The sequence below is a fragment of the Tyto alba genome, unplaced genomic scaffold, assembly GCF_018691265.1.
Source record: "Tyto alba isolate M040663 unplaced genomic scaffold, T.alba_DEE_v4.0 Super-Scaffold_14, whole genome shotgun sequence".
Taxonomy (NCBI): domain Eukaryota; kingdom Metazoa; phylum Chordata; class Aves; order Strigiformes; family Tytonidae; genus Tyto; species Tyto alba.
In genome coordinates, this window is record NW_024881276.1 from 3,593,482 (window position 1) to 3,613,706 (window position 20,225).

The 20,225-nt window shown below is 39.2% G+C and overlaps 1 protein-coding gene across 1 annotated transcript; it reads right to left on the reverse strand.

Moving 5' to 3' along the window:
- Positions 1-681: 681 nt before the first annotated feature.
- On the reverse strand, positions 682-18,101 carry LOC116962549 (interleukin-5 receptor subunit alpha-like). Its single transcript, XM_032996563.2, has 10 exons — positions 17,999-18,101; positions 17,488-17,642; positions 17,206-17,353; positions 16,533-16,641; positions 16,260-16,447; positions 13,172-13,308; positions 8,803-8,947; positions 4,788-4,875; positions 3,162-3,252; positions 682-765 (listed from the first exon to the last, which is right to left on the reverse strand). Exons 1-10 carry the CDS (start codon positions 18,099-18,101, stop codon positions 682-684), a joined length of 1,248 nt encoding a protein of 415 aa, XP_032852454.2.
- Between the last annotated feature and the right edge of the window lie 2,124 nt (positions 18,102-20,225).

Genomic DNA, 20,225 nt, shown 5'->3' on the forward strand with positions numbered 1-20,225 from the left:
GAAAACTCTGTTTTCTTTACCTTGCCTAAAGTTTTCTCCTTTAACTAACTGCCAACACCTAAGTCCATCACATTATAAAACCTTATGTCATCACAAATGATTCTTCTTTCTTGTTGATGTCTGCTTGCACAATGCAGTACCTCAGAAAGTGATTTTTTTTTTAAATTTAGAGAATCCTTGTGAGCTTCTGCTGCTGTTTCCAGAAATGTTCACTGCTTCCACCATTTCTCATGACCACTTCAATCAGATATTGAATAGCTATTATGATGAAATTTGTATGAACAACCCGTCTTCATAAGCATTCATCCATCAGATGTTACTTGGAAGTTATTGCAGCATTATGAAATACTAACTGTAATTCCATTTTAACCCAAGTGGACTTCAATATTAGATCACATTGTCTAAGGTGCTGTAATTTTACTGGGCTGAAGATCAGTTGTAGTTAGAGACAAACTGCAAGATACTGGTTTGCCTTTGTGATCCAAAGCTCATTTTAAGAGTTGCATAATGTCAAAGCTCAAAATACTTCAAATTACTGGGCTCAGACAAATTCCAGTATCAGCCGTTCTTAGATCTGTCAAAATATTGTCTGCCTCACAGAAAAATAACTCTTGCATGCAGATAAAAAAAATCGTAACAGCCCTATAGTTCTTCTAATCCAGATTCCTTCAAACATTTCTGTCATTGAACGTTCTCTTCTCCATTCTCTTCTGATATTCCCACAGAAACATCTGAGTGCATCTCCATTTGCATTGACATTTGTTTCTGCTGGATAAAAATTACATTATGCACAACATCTGCATTCAATGGTATTAAAAATTCTGAATGTTGTTACAAGCATGCTACTTCTTTGGTGCATCTGGGGTTAGTACAGATTACTTACTGTGTCGTATAACTAGAACACAGAGATCATATGAGTTACTTTCTCAATCTAAAAGCTGGTCACAGGCAAATTTGCTTAGTTGTTCTGAGCCCTAATTTTGTTGCTTGTGACCCTCCAGGACGATATGACTATGCACCTAAGGTTTATGCCGAAGTCACAGTCTAGTTTTCAGGGGTTACATTTATTTGTTGGATAAAACAGATTATTTCAGCACCATTCTCCACAGCCTTCTTAACTCTTACAGTATGTCCAAAGCCAATGTCTTTACTATTTCAGATGTCAGCAATATTTGAGCTACTGATACGTTCCATATGTTTTTTTTTTTTTCAGTTTAGCTTTCCTAGAAGTGCCATCAACAGTCATCTCAGCCACTTGTAATCATCTAGACAGTAATTACACAGCTATGGGGAGTTTTTCTTGTTCAAAGTTATATTCAGCATTTGTAACAGTTTGGGGGCAGAAATCTCTTTTTTCTCTGCTAGTGATATTAAATATACTTTTTGTGGTGATCACTACTGTGACTTTATTTATATATTGAATACAAAGACCCCTAAATAGCAGTTTACGCAGTTCTAGAGTGGAAGGAGATACAGAATATAAATTTGATAGTGATGATTTTATCTTTACATTCTGCCAGTCCATATGTGATGACCACAAGGGGTATTATTAGTTAATTTGCACACCAATACTGGTGAAAGGGGCATGAAAGGATTTTTGCACAGAAAAGGTGGTAAATGTGTCACCTTTGGGGTCAAATTTGATCAAATAATTTTGCCCAAAAGTGTCATAGAAATGACTCTGAATCTTGTGAATAAGAGACTTGGCTTCAGTCCAGTTTTGGAGCTCTTGGGCTTTTCTTTTCTGATAAAATGACTGTAAAGGAAAAAAGGAGCACAGACTGCTCTTGGGAGCCAGCCTAAGGCTTGTGGAATGAACTCCAGGTGCAAGTTCAAAATACTTAATTCTTGTTATTTGTAATATGATTATACAGCACATGCACATCAGGTTTTCCATAAATTTGTCTTTGAAAAGGTAAAATAAACCAAAATAAAACAGCCTGTGCCTCTTGCCTCACAATTCAAATTGTGATACATGAATTGAGATGGTCCATGGTTTCTGTCAGAGTTTGCAATCATGTAGGTATATTTATACAAAAAAACACCAAAACACAATATTGGGAAACGCACATTTTTCCCCTGGAGAGAAGATGGCATAACAGCTCACATTGGCAATTGTTAGTCACATTGTTGAATGCATTACTAGAAGACATTTTGATATTGCCATGTAAGCACACTAATAAAGTAGGATAGAGTAAAATTGGTAGAAACCCTGCAGAGGCTCTGAGTGAATGTTCTGAGTACATAGGATGAAGAAAATCTTTGTTGCACTCTTCTATTTCAGTGATGTTTCCCCCCAAAAAAACCTAGTTTAGGCACACTTGCACATTCTCATCATGTGTTGCAGGAGAACCAGGTAAGAGTCAATCTTATGCTGCCTCCTGGAGCACAGTTCATTGTGTAACTTCTATGGAGTTAAAGGGATCTAAACCACTGTCTGGCTAGCACATATTTTCCTCTAACTCACACAATGACAGACAGTGCTAAGAGACATTGAATATGCCAGACAAGGAGCTCCATTAATGATAGCCACAAAAATTTTGCAAATATTTATTTCCTGCTTTGCCCAGTTGAATAAAGACTTGTAATTTGCCATGAGAAGATCTAGCATCTGAACTTAACAGTATGTCAGCTCTTCCAAAGTAAACACCTCTGTAAGTGGTTCCATCCCACAACAGGTATACAGTTGGGGCAGGTTGTGTTGTGTGCATCGTGGAGCCTCCTCTTATTTGCTATAAGACTGTGCACATTTGCTATAACATGGACAACGACTTGCAGATCTCTGCAAAAACTTTCCCTTTGATTACTTGCCCACATGCTCATACATGTAAAATCCCACAACTGACTATTCCACAGGGAGTCAGGGTAATTGCTCCTTAAAATGTTGTCCCATTGAGCGTGGATACGCAGAAAGACTTTGAGGCACACTAGAGATTACACTCCCCTAAGGATTTTCTCCATCCTGTTTACTGAGATCATTATCCTGTAACCTCCACAAGCTTTCTGTTCTCCTCTGGTTTCACTGCAAACCTTGTGCATACCTTTCTCCCCGTTTTTCTTAAAAATGACCTACTGCTCCAAATGTAATGTTGTACCATTCCGATCACAAGTAATATCATATGTGTCAATGTAGCGAGAGAAAAAAGACAGACACACACTACCTGGTGGTGAGTCTCATCTGCAGCTAACCAAGTTTTGATATTATCTGAAGGATGTGGAACAGGCATGGTTATAACTGCCAGGCATCTATACCTACAAGAGAGTGATACAGACACGCAACAATTAAATGTCTGCAGGACATCAGTCAACAACGCTTGGTAATAGGCGTGCCAACTAGAGAGGCTTCTACCATTTCTACAGCCGTTCTACCCTTTTTTGTTTCACTGCAGATGTTTTTTCTCAATGTTTTCCCATCTCTTCTTCAGTCTGACTGGTTTTTAGCCTGCTAGAGATTCAGAATAACTGTATGGATATGCACAAACATATGATTTACAAGGAAAGTGAGAGTTTGTGGCCTGCTACTATGTCTATAGCTAAAAAATTACTCCTATATGTGCTTTTCATCATTAAAAATATTACTTATGAAGTATGATAATCAAAGCAAGCAACATTGAATGACAGGGAGCAGGCACAGCACTGGAAACATCTTTTAACTAATTTGCTGAGGTCTAGCAGAATTCAGGTTTGAGAGCAACTGGTGTCTGCACAGAAACATGGAAACATTTTCTTTTATCACAAAGGATTTGCTGTTTGTTTTGAGTACTATGTAAATTTTCTACCGAAAAGATCTATGAGCAGAAATGTTCTCTTGAGGCCAGAGTCACTCCTCATTATCTGACCAGAATATTGTTTTATGTTTAGATGCAGATGGTTTTCAATTACATGTTTCGTTTGTCCCAGGGGAAACTTTTTATTCTGTATTTTTATATTAGCTCTTTCAAATCTACAGTTCCTTGAGTCTTTGTTTATTGAAGGATAGAGCATATGATAACTTTTTTTTTATCCTAACCAGAAATAAAATTTAGTCATTAATTAAACAATCAATTTACTTTTAGCACATGTTCTATTTACATGTTGCACCTTTCAAATATTAAAGCATCTTGAGTTATCATCTTATCCTGAACAAGTTTATTTTTCAGTTCAAGAAAGCCTTCTCTGACATGTCAGTAGGAAAACTATGTAGCCAGAAAGAAAAGTAGTGGCATAAAGGCAGCTGGCAGCATTAATTGTTGGTGGATGTAGGACCACTACAATTACATTATTATTATTCAAAGCAAATTCCTTCAATCTGCCTGACTTTCCTTATTTATTTATTTCTTGTAAACTGTCCATCTTAAAGTAACAGCCTACTCTCGGTAATACCCATGGATTATGGAATGAAATCAGGCAACATGGCAAATGCAATTCACCTTTGACATGATTAATGTTGGTGTCAATGAACGCAGAACCTGCAAAATCATGCGGTAAAGAGGGTAGAGAGGCAGCAGTCAGAGTAAGATGAAAAAATGTAATTTATAGTGGCAGAAGAACATCCGAGAGTAGAATGTGAGACTGGAGCTCAAGGGACTGTGATGGAGCTGTGAGATGACAGTGATAAGGCTCACTATCTTACACTAGGTCTTAACACCCGTTTGTTAGAATAATATCCAGAAATGCACAATTAACTCCTTCTTGTAAACAAAATTTATCTGAGAAGATCTGTATTTGACTTTAATCCATTTTATGGTTTGTTTACCCTCGCTCTCTTCCACCAGAAATTTATACTACCTTCCATAAATGTACATTACCTTCTACATGTACATATCAGCAAACTTCCAAGGAAAATCAGGAGACAGAACAACGTGAGGCTTAACAGCATGACATCCACTGTCTTTTCTTAAAAAGAAGAGGGAAAGGTTATGTTAATAATGTGGGAAAGGGTAGTTCATAAATGGATGAATTATATATTGACTCATAAATACTGCACCATTCTTGAGCTGCCGCAGATTTAAAGAAACATTGCCTGGAGCTTTTTTAGTGGAAACAGGGGTTTCTGACTTCAGCATGGTTCCCTCCTCCTCCTTGTAGCCCTCAGCCTTGCTGCTGACTCGATCTAGCACTTTCCCTTGCTTTCTCTGCTCAGTAGCCTCCATCCTTCCTTGCCCTAGATTTCTGCTCCCCTATGCTGGGCATGGCCTGTCCTGCCACTGGATTCTGCCATCCAGCCTCGATTCCTCCGGACATCAAACCCTCTGCCCATCTGCCTCTGGGTTCCCGCTGTTGTCACCTCCCATCTCCACGTACCGTGAGCCCCCTGCCTCTGCCTCCTCACCCCTTCACAGCTGTAACTGGTTTAAGGCAAAATGAAAATAAAAGCATTTTGTCCAACAAAATATTCCCTTTGACTCAAGAGGCAACATTTGGTTTTCATTATATTTACCTCTCTTAACTCTGCTAGGTGTAGTCCTAAAGAAATGCCAGCAATACATATTTATATTGTTCAACAAAAACTACTGCTCTGTCCCTTGCATTTCTTCCTCCAAAATACCTGAAATATCAAAATACCAATGTCCTTGATTGAATCAAAACCAAAGTTGGTTGTACTTTTGCCAAATTTTATTTTTTGTTTAATACCTAGCTTTAGAACCACAACTAGTTTGAACTGCTTTGAACTAAGTACTTTGAAGAAAAACAGGCAGGAACAGCTCTTTAAAATGTTAATAGTTGGAGGCCAGTTAAGCATTGGTTTTAGGACCAACCTAGATCAAATTCAAAAAAACAAAAGAATTGAACAAAAGTTCCTAGTTTGAACCTATCTGTAGTTTAAACTAAGAATATTATGAATTTCCACAAATTTGATATGAAAAGAAAAAAACTTCACAAACTTCTGGGCAGAACTGAGTATAAGAATAACCTTTATGTTCTGCTGAAATACAAAACTATTCTTTATTCACTTTAAGATGAAAAGGGAGTTTTTCCTTTCTTGTCTTTTCAGATGAGGGCTCAGAAAATATATTATAAACAACCTCTGGACTGTGTAGTAAAAAATTTTTTGTTTGAGATAATTGTTCTGCATCATTCTGCTAACCCTGTATCACATACACACCGGGAGAAGAGGAAGCAGTGGTGTTTGCATCAGCCGAACCACAAAGAAGTTTGCTTCTCTTGCTGTCTTACTTCATGCATTTTGAAAAGGAGGAAGAAAAGGAAGCACATATATTCTTTTAGGTAGTTTTTTTTTAGATGCAAGTGTTCAAACTTAATCGCAGATAACAGTACTCTGAAACCAAAACAAGTGACTTGGTTTGCAAAAATGCAGAACACCTCTGAATTGCTATTAACTTCAAAGTGATCTATGGATGCTCAGCAGCTCTAAAAATTAGACCAATTATTTTGAGTTTCTATATATGAATAAAGCTGATTAAACATTTCTTTTTTTAGCAGAAAGTTTCTATACTAAACAGCTTAGTTCAGTTTAAATTGTGGGTTTTTTTCAAGGGCATATGCTAATTCCAATGGAGAATTAATGTGTTTCCCAGGAGAAAATTAACAAATCCTTTTCATGTCAAAAGGAACATTTAGTTATGTTTTGAATTATGTTATTTTATTTTGATGTTTCAGCTTTTTTAAATGGAGACTGAAATGGCTCTTAAAAAAAATGCATTCTTAAAGAAATGTAGCACATTTCCTAGATGAAACATTGGAATGCCATGTAGAAGCAAACAAAAAACAGGTCATTGCACTCCCTTTTGAGACTTTCAGCAGAAAAATTGACACATTCCAAAATAAAAATACTAAATGGCTGTATTTCCTTTCAGGTTACTCCACAGAAGGTTTAGTTTTTTCAGTCCTCTGTGTCTAGGAAATGAGGTGTATGACTTTCATGGAGTTACCATGAATGATACTACTAATATTAGGTGGGGTTTTTTTATCTAGATAGTATTAAAATGCACTTCATAGTGCCCACTTGTACATGTTCCAAATTAGAAGCAGACAAATTTCAATTAATTCAAAATAAAATGGACGGAAAAGTGTCGTTAGGCATCAAAGGAGATATTTAAAGAAGTTTGCCTGAGCATGAGATGCCCTCAGTGTAATACACTCATTTTATAAAAGCCACCAATCCTCTCTGAGTACAGGAAGGTAGAAGGGAAATTGTTGCATCACGTGAACTTGTGCATATGTGCAGTACGCTCCGGGGGTAAATCGACACGCTGCACTGAACACACGCAGGCATTACGGCTTCTATGCAATGGTGGTCTTGGCCACCATAAACTTTTCTGAAGTGGAGGAAACGTGCTGTGAATGTTCAGCCTCAACAGCAGCTGCGGCGGAAACTGGGGAAGCAGCGGTGTTGAAAACAGTTGAAGGAGAGTTGCAGCTGCCGAGAGCAAGGTTCGGTAGGCTGGAACCAGGACAGGTGACCGTTCAACTTCATTTCCTTCTTCTGGTGGGAGGCTGGCAGGGAGCGAGTAAATCTACATTCCCCCACCAGGAAAAACCCTTCTAATTTCTCCTTCTTCCACTGTCTACACAGCAGATGTGCCCGGCCTGACCACAGGCAGACCCCGCTGCTGGTCATGATACTACAGTCCCCAGTTCTCTCTGTCTTCAGTGACAAGAAAGAAGCATCTCCAAAGGGCAATTCAAGTCTCTGATGGCCTGAAACATGCTCTCTCCTTCACCACAGCGGGCACAAAGAGCAACGAGGATTATCTCTCCAAGCATTTCACAAGCAAAATGCTTTTAAAATTAAATGAATGAGTCTGGGCCAAAAAGGTGGCAGCTGAAAGGTGCCAGCAGACCAGTGGGATGTGGTGCAGCATCTGATAGAGTAGGCAGGCAACATCCTATAGACCCTATAACTGAATTTATGTTTGATCCATTGCAAACCAAATAATATCTGGCTTTGTATTTCCCGTGTCTTCAGATAAATATGTACTTGAAGCTCAATAGATCAAAAAGACATATTCCAAAATACATAGTCTGTTGCATTAAATAAATATATTTATCTTGGGTTTTCTTACTATCAATAGTATTGTGCTTTCTTTTTTGCTTGCCAAAGTACAGAGAAAAGTTTATACACCAGTTTCTCTCCATAAATACAGTGTCACTCCATTATACTCTTTCCCCTTTACCTAACCTGACATCAGGAAGCTGCTGCATGTGGAGGTATTTTTCTCATCAAGGTAAGCACAAGTTTCCCTTGTTAACACACAAATGTTAAAATCTAGTCATAGTCAGTAAAGGACAAAAGTATTACACAGCTCTTGTTTGATTTGTGCTGAAGTGAGATGTAGGGCCAGGGCACATATATTTAAATGAGAGCTAAACCATTTCCTACCTCTGTCAGATAAGCAATTATTCCCCAGATGTAGTAAAAGAAATGTTAGACTTGGCCTCAAAGGACTATGTGATTTGATGAATGTTATGAGTTTAGTGGGTTTCTTGGCTTACTAACTCAGTTACAGTTGAAAGCATTTGTAGAGGTGTTTGGGCACTCCACTGCAGGGCAGTCAGGCTGGTCTGGTGAGCTTTTTGGCTGCTGACCATTATTGTTTCCTGAAGGCTGTCAAGAGTCAGGTGGAATTTACTGCAGAACTAGACTGCCTTAGCACCAAGGAAGTCACTAGACCAAGGTCTGCCTTTCCCACAAGCACCTAGAGCTGTGTGAGCCTGGTGCATGCCATGGACCTCTACGTACTGTTATGGTACAATGATACAGCAAGGAGAAGAACAGATACAATAATGAAATAAATATATTGAATGGTAATAACATATCTAATGACAAGGGTTATGAATACTAAATACGTGATAACTTACCATCATGAATAAACACAGGTTCACTCCATTCACTCCAAATCTTGTTTCTTATGCATACCTCTTTCTTCACCCTCACTTGTGCTGAACATTTGTTTGCTGGCTTATGAAATGGATACTCATACTTCTCTGCAGTGACATCTACAATCTATCAAGATAGGTTTAGGAGGGTCTTTTAGGTGATTTCACATTGCAGTTCAAACAGACATAAACCTAGCGATGTCAAATGTTATTATTTACATCTCGAACCTAGTAGGAACTGAGTTTTCAGAACAAGTGTTTATGTCCAGACACAATCTCTTACCTGGCATGAGTTAAAACTCAGAACTGAAAATGAAGGAGAGCCTGGAACCGGTATGATGGAAGAAGGTATCAGCTATAGTAGGACAGTGAGAATTTTAAAACACTGATTCCCCTTTCAATTTTTATCACATATAGTGTAGGATGAATACAGTCACTAGGAAACTGCGAGTTTCGAGGTTTTGGTGTGGGTGGTATGTTATAGTTCCTTGTCTGGTATAAAAAAATCTTGCGTTCTTCAGCTGACTGGTGGTGAGGGATACCCACTATTTTTCAGACTATCTTGAAACATTCGTACTTATGCCTATAAAATAAAGCACTTTACTTCAAAAGATCAAGTCCACACAAGGAGTGCCAGAGTGTAAAGCAGAGGGATTTCTAAATCATTCATCACTTTTGAAAACTGAAGCCAACTTCTGTTAATAAACAATGCTAAGAATTTAAGAAGGAACAAAAAAGAAAACAGGAGAGGAAACTCCTGCTTATCAAAATTTAAAATAGCATTAGAAAGTTACAAAGAATTATAAAGTATGCATCTCAGACACATAGGGCCCATAATTTTTGCATCTTTGGTGTTAGAAAAGCATGATGAAGTAGTACTATAGGGCCAACTTTAAGAAAAAGTGATCTGCTCTCCTCACACTGCCTGGTGTGGTGTGGATTTGAGCCTGTGTACCATTCCACTTCTGTTTCTTCTTTCACACTCTTTAAGACCTTTCCAAATCTGGTGCCAAAAACAGGTCCAAAAGTTTACGTGCTAAGTTTTCCAAAAGTAAGTAAACATGGGGGAAAGACCTTGGCCTTTCAAAAGCAAACTGCAAATGACTATGAAGGTTAAGTGCTAACAAAGCACTCTGACTTAAAATTTCTTTCTAAGGAGCCAATAATGAGCTTGTGTTATCATAAGAAGTTTCCAAAATGCGGGACTGAAAGACTTCTTATAAAATTACATAGGCAATGTTCTGGCAGTCATGATGTGCAGCAACTTTCAGTCACATCTACCCACAGCATTTGTGGAGAACGTCTAATCCATTGTCTGTAACTCTATACAGAGCCTTCCCCAAGCAGCCTCAGAAACCTCTTCCCGTGCTAGACGGTCCTTGGAATTAGGACACTTTTCCTAAATTTTAGCCTATGTTTTCCTTCCTTCGAATTTTGCCATTTCAAATTTTTTATCCTACTCAAAGTTGGCATGGAAAAGTACGATCCGTGTGCTCTTTTATTTATCAGAATATTGTTAACATGAGTTACACTCCTTTCTCTAGACCATGTCCTTCAGTCTTCCACTCTTAGAGCACGTTTTCAAAGCTTATGCTCATTTTGATAAGTCTCACTGACGTTCTCTGAACTTTTTTTTCAGCATATTTATATTTTGTGGTGCTGCCCAAATCACAGCTTGAAACTTCAGTGAAACTCAGTAACTAGAAGGGTAAATCAGTCACAAACTACATCTTACATGTGACGTGACTGTCATACATACTTGAATAATATTTGACCTTTGTGTAATAACATGGAATGATTGACTCAGTTTGTGGTTCACTGTAATCCACAGACCTTTTTATTTCTGCATTGCTGCCTATATGTTAATTCCTTATTTTGTGTTGGCACATTTGACCTGTACTTCCTAATCATAGGATTTTCCTTACTACTAATTTTTGGCTTGTTGTTTTCAATTACCCAATTAATTACCCAATAACTTACCCAATATTTCAGATTCTAAACTTGTTTCCCATGGTGCTTGCCAACTCTTCCTAACTTCCAGTCACCTGCAGATGTAACTCCCTATTTTTAAGCTTTATCAGTCTGTATCACAGTATTATTATTTGTACATATAAGTATTCAGCAAGTCATCTCTTCAGTTGTTCAGAATAAATAAATATAGAGTTATATATTTTAAAAGTTTTACATATTCTTCAACAAATATCTACAGGTCTGCTTATGGATACCCTAATACCTCAACTCATTAAGTCTCTGTGACAGCAATTAAGGCCTTGCTTTGATCAGGAAACAATCTCAAGCTTGCTTCATTCTTCTCCCTCCCATCTCCTGTAATACTGGTGCAGTTTTCTTCTTTAACTTTTGTCTCCACCACCCTCACCCCACCCTGCTATTTTGTGCTGCTTGGCTAGATAACTACCACTTTAATCATTACTAGCTTTGACACTGATTCTCTTCAAATCTACCTTAAAGCCCCCTTCGCTTAGCTGGTGCCCTCATACACCTTCTTTTGTTGTTTTAGCTGTCTCTCTCCTATCTTCTCAAACCATCCCATCTGTGGGGGAAAAAAAAAAAACAAAAAAAAAAACAACAAAAACAAAACAAAAAAAAAAAAAAAAAACAAAAAACAAAAAAAAAAAAAACCCACATGATTTTCCACTGCTGTAGGTGTTTATTCACTTCCATGCCCCAACAATTTTTCTTTGCTCTCCTCTCCTATGTTTATATCCTGCAGATGTGTACAAAGCAAAGGAGCAGCTGTATAAGACAAGGAATATAAAAGAGTTTTAATCCATTTAAGTAAGGATGCTGGACTACTTAATGTATTTGCCATTTCCTTCCAGAGAGTGGAAGGGGTTACGAAGCTGGAAACAGGGGCTGCAGTGGCTATACGAACGCTGTGGTTTGCAGGATGCCCCTGCTCACCTCAGGCACATCCCAGCTCTGCAGTGGGGGGCGACCCCTTACTCCTGGCCTTCCCCAGTTCCACCTCCCTTGTTCTGAGTCTTGAAACAGGAAGGAAATCTGCGTGCATGGGCAGGAAAAGACTGAAAGGGGTCGAGCACAATGCTAACAGGAAACCAAGGGTTGAGCATGAACCTCCCTTGCTCCGTCTGCTTCCTACCTTTAGTGATTAGGAGCTTTGTGAGTGGACAGGTACAAGCCCCTGGATGCCTCTGGCAGGGGTTTTGAAGTACCAGACTTGGGAATGGTTTGGGGAATGGTAATTATTAGCAGAAGTGGCCTAGAAGAAGTCTAGCTGTCTGTCAGCTGGAAAAACCCAAAGAAGACTGGGAAGCTTTGGCATTTCCATGTACAGACCTGAGCTCCTTCTCCACGTGCTGCAATGAGGGCACGTGGGAAGAGCCAGCTCTCTTCTGGAAGCTGCCTAGCAGTATTAGCACTGCTTCTGAGCTAATAAACCCTGCTGTAATTTATGAAGATAACATTACGTGATCAATAACATGTCTACCTCATTGCACTTTTCTACTGCGTCTAACAAAGAGTGGATACAAATCAATTTAGTCATACACACTTTCAGGGTTTAATTGTCTTTTAAATGTTTTCAGCCAGCTTAGATAAGGCTTTTAGAGTACTGTGCAATGACTGAGATGTGTGTTAGCTGAGATTCATATTCTTAAACAAAACACAGCTTAAATGAAAACAGAAAAGATGCAGAAAATTCACATTCCAATACACATCTGAATTTCATACTTATCGTATTCTGATTTATGTGCTTGGCTTTCTACTCTTTGGTAATTCGGATAAGAAACTGCAGGGAAACTTTTCAGCTCTTATTTCCAGGTAATTTTAAAATGCCATTATGTGGCATTTAGTCACCGTACAGCACAGCTTAAATTATATCACTGTTCTATTTCTTACTGGTGAGAATAAGAGAAGCTGCTGATACACCATGAAAGACTTCTAAATATATATATTATATATGCAAACAACAGGGGTGATTCTTTTAGTGATGTATGTAGAAATAACAACATTTTTTTTTCTTAAAAGATATCATCGAAGTAGCTGCTAAGATTTTCTTTATATCAATACTCCTTTTTCTATAATAAAAAGTGGACTATCTGTGTGATACTAATATGTAATTCAAATTGAGGATTAAAAGAAAAAAACAACCAATCTATTTCAATGCAAACATGACTGTGAAAGACTTCATAAAATGTGTTGATTTTCCATTTTTGACCAGATATAGAAGAAAAGTTGAATTATTCAGGAAAGACTTTGGGATTTCTTTAAAGTTTGTTTGCATTTTAATTTTGTTAAATTCAAGGGATGCCTGGTTTTAATGGAAGTTATATTATACAGATTATGTGTATTACCAAAAAAAAACGATTACCTTACGATCTGTTATTTTCACTTGATACAAAAAGCACTTGTTACTTGAAGAACCAATAGTAGGTGGGGGTTTCCAGTGAATTTTAATACTTCTGTTTTCAAGGGAAACTGAGACGTTGACTGGTGGGTTCAGTTTCTCTGGAAAATGAGCACAGAGAGACCTTCTGTATGTCCTGCTCTTTCTCATATTTATGCTGATGCAAAACAAATGCAGTGCGTTAGCCCTTAAAATACACAGCTGACTATTTTGGAGATTACCACACCCAAAGAGGGCATTCAGTGAGTGACACATTTTCTTTAAAAGTGCTGTTCACTAAGTGGCATCCATTTCCGTCTCAAAATAAAGAGAGGGAGTCTTTTTTTTTTTTTTTTTTTTTTTCACATATCTTTCTAGGGAATGCTGCAAGGTCTGGGATGGAGGGAGTGGGCTGAGTTCACTCTCCAGAGTCTGTGTGGGTGTCGAGGAAACCTCCGAGCTGCTATGGGCTTCCTGTCATTTAGGATACATGTGTCTTGTGGTATACCCCAAGTCTGCCCATAAGCCTGGTATTATAACTTTGAAAAAAATGGAATTTCATATCTCACTAAGGGCTTACTGAAGGAGTACCAGCTCCTGGCAGGTCTTATTCAATATATGAAATTTGCTACAGTTTCTTAAGAAATCTGTCTACCTCTCCTGTAAATGAGCAGGAGAGCACTTGCCACGGAATAAGCAAGATGTGCTTAGGAGACGTAAACAAACAAAAAAAATCCCCCTCCCACCACTGTGCTCATCTTGAAGTGCAAACAGTGCAATGACAATGGGGTTTGTTTAGGGAGGGATGAGGTACAGGGTTGGAAGCAAGGGACATTTGGGTTCCCAGGATTTTAGCCTTTGGTTTAGATAAGCTTCTTTTTAGCACAGTGAGTGTTTAGGTAAGCATGTGCTGGTGTCCTCAAGCAGCCTGAGCCCTCTCCAGCTGCTGTTGCATTGCTGGGAAAGGTGGAACCGCAGCTGGAGTTTTCTGAAAAAGCCCTCCCAGCAGAGGCAGAAGTGCACGGCGGACAGGGTCAGCAAGGTCTGGGGCTGACGTGGTGCCGAAGAGAAAAGACAGAGAGCGACAGAGAGATGGAGTGGCAGCATCATCGGTCGGAGAAGCCGCTGTGCTCGCTCGAGCAGCTGCCGCCACATGACCCTGCGTCTCTCCACAGGCGTGTGTGTCACCCCGGGGTTTCCTTTCTGGCTTTTCTTTTTCCTTCCCCTCCTTGAGAAGTCTGTTCTCCTTGAGTAATGATCCCATAAAATCAGCAGAAGCACTTATCCCAGGGCTACCTGTAAAATTGTTTGCTTCTTTCTGTCCCCGAAGCTGCTGGCGGTGGCCAACACCTGCCTGAGAGGGTGGAGGCACACCATGGGCTGTGAAAGGTGAGGAGAGTAAGCAGAAGCTTTTTTTTTTTTTATGTAGTCTCTGAAATACTCTTCCCAGAGCATATCTCCCCTCTGTGAATATGCCAAGCGTAGGAAAAAAATTTTTTTTCACCCTTTTGCCACCTGTCCTCTGGAAATTTCTTCAGTCCCGCACACAGGCAGCCAGGACCAGGTTATTTTGGGGCTGCCTGCAGCACAGGGCATGCAGGATTCCTGTTTTGTCAGATCATATGTCATGTTTCTGGAGAAAAGTTTGGATTGAAGGGGCTGCTAACTCGCAGCAGAACAGTGGACCTCCAGGACTTCTGGGACTGCAGAAAGGTTAGACCTAAGCCCAGCTGGAGGCTTTCCTGTTTAAGAAAGGGAGCCCAGTTGCAAATGACCCTTTTTGATGTGTGTGACCTGAAGGATACCCTCTCGGGAGGGAGAAGACAGCCCTGGCTTGCAACGTTGGAACCTTGCAAGAGTCACTACTTGCAACGTGAAAAACTTCACCTGCAAGCACGCTCAGATTTTGTTGTGCCGTACCGAAGCTGGGGAATGGGTTTTAGAGGGAAGAAGAGCTAATGGGGTTTGTTCCTGGAGCTGACCCAGGAGGGGAAGCTGTTGGCTGGGCTGTCGTGTCTGGCGTGCACCCCTGCTGATGGCTAAAGACGGCTAAGATGGGCAGGGAAGAAGGAAACTCTGGCAGTCTGGCCGCTGCAAAGAGGAGATGGTGGCCACTCCGCGCAGGGGGGAAGATATCGAGTGGATGGAGAGAGAAGCAGGGAAGGGACACCCTGCTCCCTTCTGCTTATCCCCCCACTCAGTCCTGCTGAGCCCATCCCTGTGCTGCCCGAGGAGTTGCAGAGGGGTGGGAGGCAGCGTGGAACTGCCCGGGTGGGGCTCAGGAGGTTGCCAGAAAAGTTACAGTAGTTCAGGCATCACCTCTGAACACTACCTGAACAGAATAAATGAGACCTAACTCAGAATAATTTTTGATAGTTTCGAATGAGTTTTTTTGCTATCCCTTGAGTTACGACTGATTCCCATGTTACAGGTCTGGAATATGATGAACTCGTTCGTAATTTAAAAAGTATTTGGATCTGCAGTCTGTGCTAAATCTCAGGTGAATTTCTTACCCGTGAGATTAATTCAAACTTCCCGCAGAAGTAAGGAAAAATAATTTTATGTGATCATTCAAAACTGTCGACAATTAAAAATAACTAAGTACTTTTAACTGAAAAACGGGATCATAAATAAGTAAAAATGTTAGGAATGTTTGAGACCATTCAGGTTCTTAAATTCAGTTATGAATGAGACTTTTGTCTATTTGTGTTTCTTCTTTTAATCACATTTTCTTCAGCACTGTAGAAAAAAAGATAAGAAACAGAAAAACTGGAGAAAATAAGGACATGATGCTTTACAAGTTGCATTTTCTCACAGTATCCTATCAATTTTTTAAAATGTCAATTATAGATAAACAAGGAAATTACATCAGAGAAAAAAAAATAAAAACCTTTGAGCCATAATCTATTTTGTTTAGTCTCTGTGTAAAATTCCCGGAGAGATGAATGTATAGAAAGTTAGAATTAGTATTCTGACTTTGTAACACTTCCCTCTTTCCTTTCTTTGCTTTCCAGACACATGAAATAACCAATAAATGAACTTCTCATAATAGGTAATAATAGACAATACTTACCTATTGTCTGAGGTGTAAAAGCTTTGTAATAAGACAGTCCTCTTGAATTATTTCTCAGATCTCTTACAGTTATGTTTAAATTGATCTTTCTTGATGGTTGGAAATATATTTCTTCCATATGGCATCCAATATTTTTCTTCCTTCCATTTTTTAGATATCGCTGGCATTCAAAATCTTTTCTTACATGTCTGTGAGAATGAAATATAAGACTGGTAAATCAAGGACTTAGGTACAAAAACATGGTTTCATATTTATTTTGCACAAGATGCTTACCTGTATGAAAAAAAGATCTGGATATCTTCAGGAGCTTCTACTTTAATATCCCAGGTGCAATTGAAAAAAGAAATGTTATATATGATGCATGAAAGATTCTGAATATATACTGCAACAAAACGAGCGGAAAAAAAGAGTGATGTTTATTTTACATGGATTTTGTAATAACAGCACTATGGTTGCCTTAATAAACCCATTATATAGCCTTATTTCTAGCAGCATGAATAAGTGGTAGGTGAGAACAAATGGGTTTTTCAACTATTTGAACGATGACAACTAAGAAGCACATCTACTGCTACCATCAAAAGCCTTACTAACCCACTTGAAAAAAATGTCTGGAGTAGTATCTGAAAAGCTCTGCTCTTTTAAGATTTCCTGAAATCAGGTGATACAGAAGGGAATTTTTGAGACATGAGGTGCTAAGGAAAATGGAGAGAGTGGTTGGGTCCTTCTGACATCTTACTCAGCAGAGCTGGAGTTTTCTGAATTTGAACATGTGTAATAAAGGAAATAACTCTGCAATTATACCAAGGTGTTATGTGTCATCTTAGTAAATCTGTATCAAAAAAAGCAGCATAAAATAATGAGCTTTCAGAAATCGTATGTCTCCAAGTAAGACAGGACATTAGCATGAACACTTGGATGTCTTAATAACATGTAGGAAGTAGCTGACCTGGAGGTGCCTTGTAAGTAAATTCTGTCCAGCCACCCTCCTTAACTATGTCTTCTGTTTCTTTTGCAAAAAGTTGTGTTTTAACTTTAGCACTAAAACCAGAATGTAACTCAAGATATATTATCTTGTTCTTTTTCTGCAGTCTTTCCTAAAAAGAGGAAGAAAGAATTGCTTGAAGGTAGGCAGTACCAAGTATTGAAAGGGAAATTGTGCAAATTAATCTACTGAATTAAGTAATACATGATTTCACTTTAAACTATGTATATACATTGAACAACTTACTTTCCTTTCACGAGTGGTATTGAAGAATTTATAACTCAAAACATACTTCACAGTGTATTTCTCAGTTTCTTCTTTTGTCAGGTTATTGTTCCAGGACAGAAAGACTCTCGGCTCATGCTGAGTAACCCACAGAACATTCTGTAGCCCAAGTGCATCTGTAATTACAATGATATTACACAGAGGAAGCGAGGGCCCACCACAGCGTACACAAAGGATCTGGCTCTCAGCAAGGCTTGCACACCCAGCAGCTCTCCCAGGAGCTCTGTTCTTACAGGGAGAAGGTGGTTTCTGAGCTCTGTTGAGTATGACTGAACTCAGGAGTGAGATTCATGTTTACCTATCTGAAGATCTCAAAATGTTAGGTGATTCACTTTTACCTGTCTTGGACACGTCTCCTAGCACACATCTCTATTTCTCTCTATGGGCTGTAGAAAGTGCCTTGACAACAAATTCAGATTAGATATCTAGGATGGCTAGCGTTGGATGAACTGTTACTTAATACTTTACTTACCCACTACATCTCGTTGTCCACTTGCCAGGCTAGTGGAAAACAGTGTCTTACTCTGGAAAATACTTAATATCAGCACGACAGGAATGACTGTAACGCGTGCCATAACAAATGCTTTGGGCCACAGGTCTGCAGAAACTGGGACTTTTTAGTTCCAAGTTTGGTTGAAAAAGCAGTTAGGACATGATGTTTTCATTCTGATTCTGTGAAATAATAGGAAACAGTCATTTAACTGCTTAGTGATGCCCAGAGAAAAAGAATTAAATATGAAACGACATATGTTTAACAGATCTTTGTTGATCAGTGCCTTCTAATCCCAGGATGTTTGTATTTAAGCCTACTCTTTTGCTGGGTGCCAGGGTCAAAGAGGACATATGTGCCCTACTGAGCTGGTTTTGAATGACAGTACTGCTTAAATTTCAAGGCAGGACCACAGATACAACACTCCTGATACTGAAAGCAGACGGTTTGGGTAGGAGCCACCTGACATAACTTTGGCTAGATATAAAACCAGCAGCTGTATCTGCATGAGTTATCTAGCCTCTCCTGGCGGTAGAGCAACTGTCACTGCTAGGTTATGATTCATGTTACCTGGTTGAGGTATTTGCCTTAGGAGGATATGAACCGTAACTATTTGAGGAAAAAATGAATCCTGCCATTCGCAAAAGCGAGTATCGGCAAGGGTATATCAGGTGTTTGCTAAATTTGGGGTACAGTGAGCAAACAGGTTCGGCACTGATCAAAGCTGGTTTTAGAAAGATATAATTGCTGTTTCTCTGATGGCTGAGTATTCATTCAAATGTTGTTTTAATGTAAAACAAATTCTGAGACCTTCTGAGTTCTCCACAGAATCAATACGCTTCTGTGTTCAGGGCCTTTCACTCACAAACTAACTGATTTATCTTGAGACTGATTGTTTTCAATACTAAATCCTCAGACACACTCTGTATGTTATCCAGGGATCAGCAAAAGGACACCTGGAGCCATAGCAAAATGTCCACAATACTTTGACTAACAAGTGGCACTGGTCATATAGAGAAAAATGTGTGTATGTTCAGTGCACCCAAAAAATCTGCAATGAGGTTACCCAGGGAAAAAAAAAAAAAAAAAAAAACAACACATACTTGTACACTTACACAAATACATATACATACAGATTCATTTATAATGTTAATTTGGCACAGTGCAGTGGACAAGGGGTTGTTTAATGAATGCTGTTATTATTTATGAAGAGCTATGAAAAATCATATCAAAATGCTTTAAGGCAGAGGTTCCCCCACCCGGTTCATTCTGGTAGTGATCTCAGCTATAGCAGCAGCAGCAGCTATAGTGTGCATGCCACACCATGTGCACGGCCAACAAAAAATGTGAGTAAATTCTCCTGCTTGGTGTGCTGGGGAAAGAAGCCAATTCTAATTGCCTGGAGAAGGAAGGGGTGAGCTGTGCCATTAGTGATGAACCTGCAATGGCATAGTGTGTAGCAAGACAAAAACTCAGGGAAAATATGAAATGAAAACAAGGGGCTTTCAAGGGTTTGTAATTCAACATGCAGTGGCTGTAAAGGGCTCATCCATCAGCATGAGATGGAGCAATCAAAAATAGTCCCAGGAACATGTATGTTCTTTATTTAAAATAGGAGAAAGGGGAAAATGAGGATGGAAAACACTAAGCAAGTTAAAATATTTCTGGCTAATATTAACATGACTTTTGTGGAACACGCAAGTCAAAAGGGAACCTGAAACAGGAAAAGGAACAAAATAAATCTTAAAGTAGCAACAACTTTTGGTGTTAGAAACAAAAAATTTACATCATCTATGAGGTAATGTAAATGCATTCAGTTGGAGAGAGGAAACGCCGGGTCAGGGAAAAAAAGAGTTTTAAAGTCTGAATAAATGTAGAAAAAAAAAACCCAAGCAGCTTGAATGAAAGAAAGAGATTTCAGGGGAGATCCTCGCTGTTTCCCAGAGGTGATTTTTTCCTAGGAGTGCCTTTCGTACAGCGCTGTGGGGCACTTCTCCACTCAGTGCACAATGAACCCCCACACCTTGCTCCCACGGGCCCCGCGCTGGTGGGCAGCGTCAGCAGGCTGAGAAGAGGACCGGGAAAAAAAAAAAAAATCGCCGAAAGCGGGTACATGAAAAGCTACTAAAAAGTTTGAGAAATGGATGTCCCTTCTCACATCCCTAACTCAGCAACTGCAGGTGCTGGGGGGCTACTTGGAGAATGGGTT

Bases quoted from the DNA above. Each gene is read 5' to 3' on its own strand.
- LOC116962549 (XM_032996563.2), bottom strand. From the start codon at position 18,101: ATGGCACGCGTTACAGTCATTCCTGTCGTGCTGATATTAAGTATTTTC. The intron at 17,643-17,998 runs GTAAGTAAAGTA...TTGTAATTACAG, and splicing joins TGGACAACGAGATGTAGTGG to ATGCACTTGGGCTACAGAAT. The intron at 4,876-8,802 runs GTAAGTTATCAC...CTTCTTTTTAAG, and splicing joins ACCTGTGTTTATTCATGATG to AAAAGACAGTGGATGTCATG.